General features: G+C 41.2%; 1 protein-coding gene across 1 annotated transcript; it reads right to left on the reverse strand.

Moving 5' to 3' along the window:
- Positions 1 to 1116: 1116 nt before the first annotated feature.
- On the reverse strand, positions 1117 to 1811 carry LOC141406147 (cytochrome c oxidase subunit 4 isoform 1, mitochondrial-like). Its single transcript, XM_073991264.1, has one exon. It carries the CDS (start codon positions 1740 to 1742, stop codon positions 1191 to 1193), a length of 552 nt encoding a protein of 183 aa, XP_073847365.1. The 5' UTR covers positions 1743 to 1811; the 3' UTR covers positions 1117 to 1190.
- Between the last annotated feature and the right edge of the window lie 469 nt (positions 1812 to 2280).

Below are 2280 nucleotides of genomic sequence, written 5' to 3' on the forward strand. Positions count from 1 at the left end.
AACCCGTAGCAAAGACCAATGAGGCTTTAATCCTCCATAGCGTCAGAAATTGGTATCCAGTTGCGGATTATCGGCATGGGTTCCGTAAGCAGTACAGCACGACAACAACTCTGTACGCCATATGCACACATATTTGTCAAGGACTCAGCCAGAGTAAGCCGTGGGGTAGGACAGTGTTGGTAGCGCTCTACTTAGCAAATTTTTTGCCGCCAATCTACGACCATTTTGTTCACAACATGGATGTGAGCACTGAGTTGAATGTCTTTGTAGATGGTGGCAGAATTCCATCAGGGGTCACATTGACAGCATTTTCATGTCGTACGCGCATGCCACAGCTATCTGCTACAAGCTGAGATGTAGGAACAAAGGCCTCAAGTCCCTAGCCGGCGGCACTTGGGATGTAGATAAAGAAACCCACATATTACGCGATAGGGCGGTCTATGGTATGCTATGTAGCGCCATTGTGGTACGCGAATATAAGTATAACGCTATAGAAAAATATTCAAAACCTTCATTATGCCGGTCTGGAAACTGCAACAGGGCGCCTCCTCATATCTTCCGTGAACCATCTACATGAGGAGACAAAGATTATTCCATTAGTACTTGCTCGGGTGTTACCGTGAGAGCCAATCACCATATGGTGAATAAGAAACCGTCTCCCCAACATGGCATTTCAGGAAGGATCTTCATGATCTACAAAAAATGTCCAATGTTACAACAAAGAATCCCTAGATCAGCAAACCTATCAATCAGGTGTGAATGACATCCACACAGATGCAGTCGCAGATGTCACGTGTGAATGCGGCAACTGAGTGTCAACTGCCATGACAATCCAGAGTACATTGTTTTGGCTCAACTACGATCGGGAAGGTGTAGTTGTCTGAATTCCTATAGGTCAAGGATCGATGACATCGCGCCAAACATCTGCCCAGCATGCGGCGCAGACCAACATGACACACTGCCAAACATAATCAACTAACTACACTAGCTTTGTGGTTACGTCCCATCGAAGCAGCGACATTCCTAGAACTGTAGATAGACCCAGAGCCAGATCAAAACTGTTACAACAGCAAAGACAAATGGAAAACACGTCCTATTTTATTAGAAATAATGAAATTATTGGTATCAACATATTTTTATTGAAAAGTATTTTTGTACAAACAGTAAATCAAATTAAAAATTTTCAAAATTTATTTCCAATCACCAACTTCATAATCCCATCTCGATGAAATGCCTTCAATTGGATTCATTTCCAATGCTATGATTCTCTTTAGTTGTGCCTGACGTCGATCTTCATCAAAGGTATCGGGTAAATCACGGTGATACCAATTAACAAACGCTGTCCACAACACACCAATGGCACAGGCCCACAAACCAACACCCAAATGATGTTTCCATTCTCCGGTTGGTGCTTTAAATTCGGCAAATGTTTGACAAAAACTATAACGGTAAATGGTTTTAATTTCTTCCTTAGACAACTTCTTCCAATCGCCTTTTTCTTTTTCACGCAGCGCACAAATGGTTGCATCTGGCTCACGAAAACGTATTGCGGGCATTGGAAATTCCGCTACATCACAATAAATCGGTGCACCATTGACACCAAAACCGACATATTCACGTTTACCACATTTTGTATTTGTAAAATCAAAAGATGTCCGCCGTTTCCAAATGATTTGCGGTAAGTGTTGAAGATTTCTGGCGAATGTTTGACGTGCGGCTAGCTGTGCGATTTGTAAAGCCATTTTTGTGAATATGGTTTGCTGTTGCTTTTGATGTTTTTGAAAATAATTTCACAAATGTCAACAATTTCAGGTAGTAGTAGATCAAGGCCAACATGGTTTTGTTTTGGAAATGCGGATGTTAAGCTAGGTTGAATGGAGAAACGATTTTTCTAGAGTTTTAGAGTATTGGTCTTCCCTTAGGGGGTATACCGTCAAATGCCTCTTTATTCATCCTATTAACATGACCCAACCAACGTAGCTCCAAACGTTTTACTACATTGATACAATTCGAACTACGAATTGCCGGTATTCGCCGTTAATGCTTATTAATCCATACATATGATGAAGAATTTCTGCCAATTTCTGCCTTATCTGCACTTGCAAGTACCCAGGCTTCCGATCCATGATAAAGTAGATAAAGTCTGTAACTATGTACCTCAAATGTATTTTCAACGTCCACAGTTACCCAGAGTCTACTAGACGTCTTGATACCATAAACTGTGTCTTATAGTACGTTTATATATAACCGGATTTAACAAACACACTGGGTTTCAAATGT

The sequence above is a fragment of the Musca autumnalis genome, unplaced genomic scaffold (assembly GCF_047663935.1).
Source record: "Musca autumnalis isolate F117 unplaced genomic scaffold, ASM4766393v1 scaffold_5, whole genome shotgun sequence".
In the NCBI taxonomy this organism is placed as follows: Eukaryota; Metazoa; Arthropoda; class Insecta; order Diptera; family Muscidae; genus Musca; species Musca autumnalis.

Coding starts and splice junctions, on each gene's coding strand:
- LOC141406147 (XM_073991264.1), bottom strand. CDS start 1,742: ATGGCTTTACAAATCGCACAGCTAGCCGCACGTCAAACATTCGCCAGA.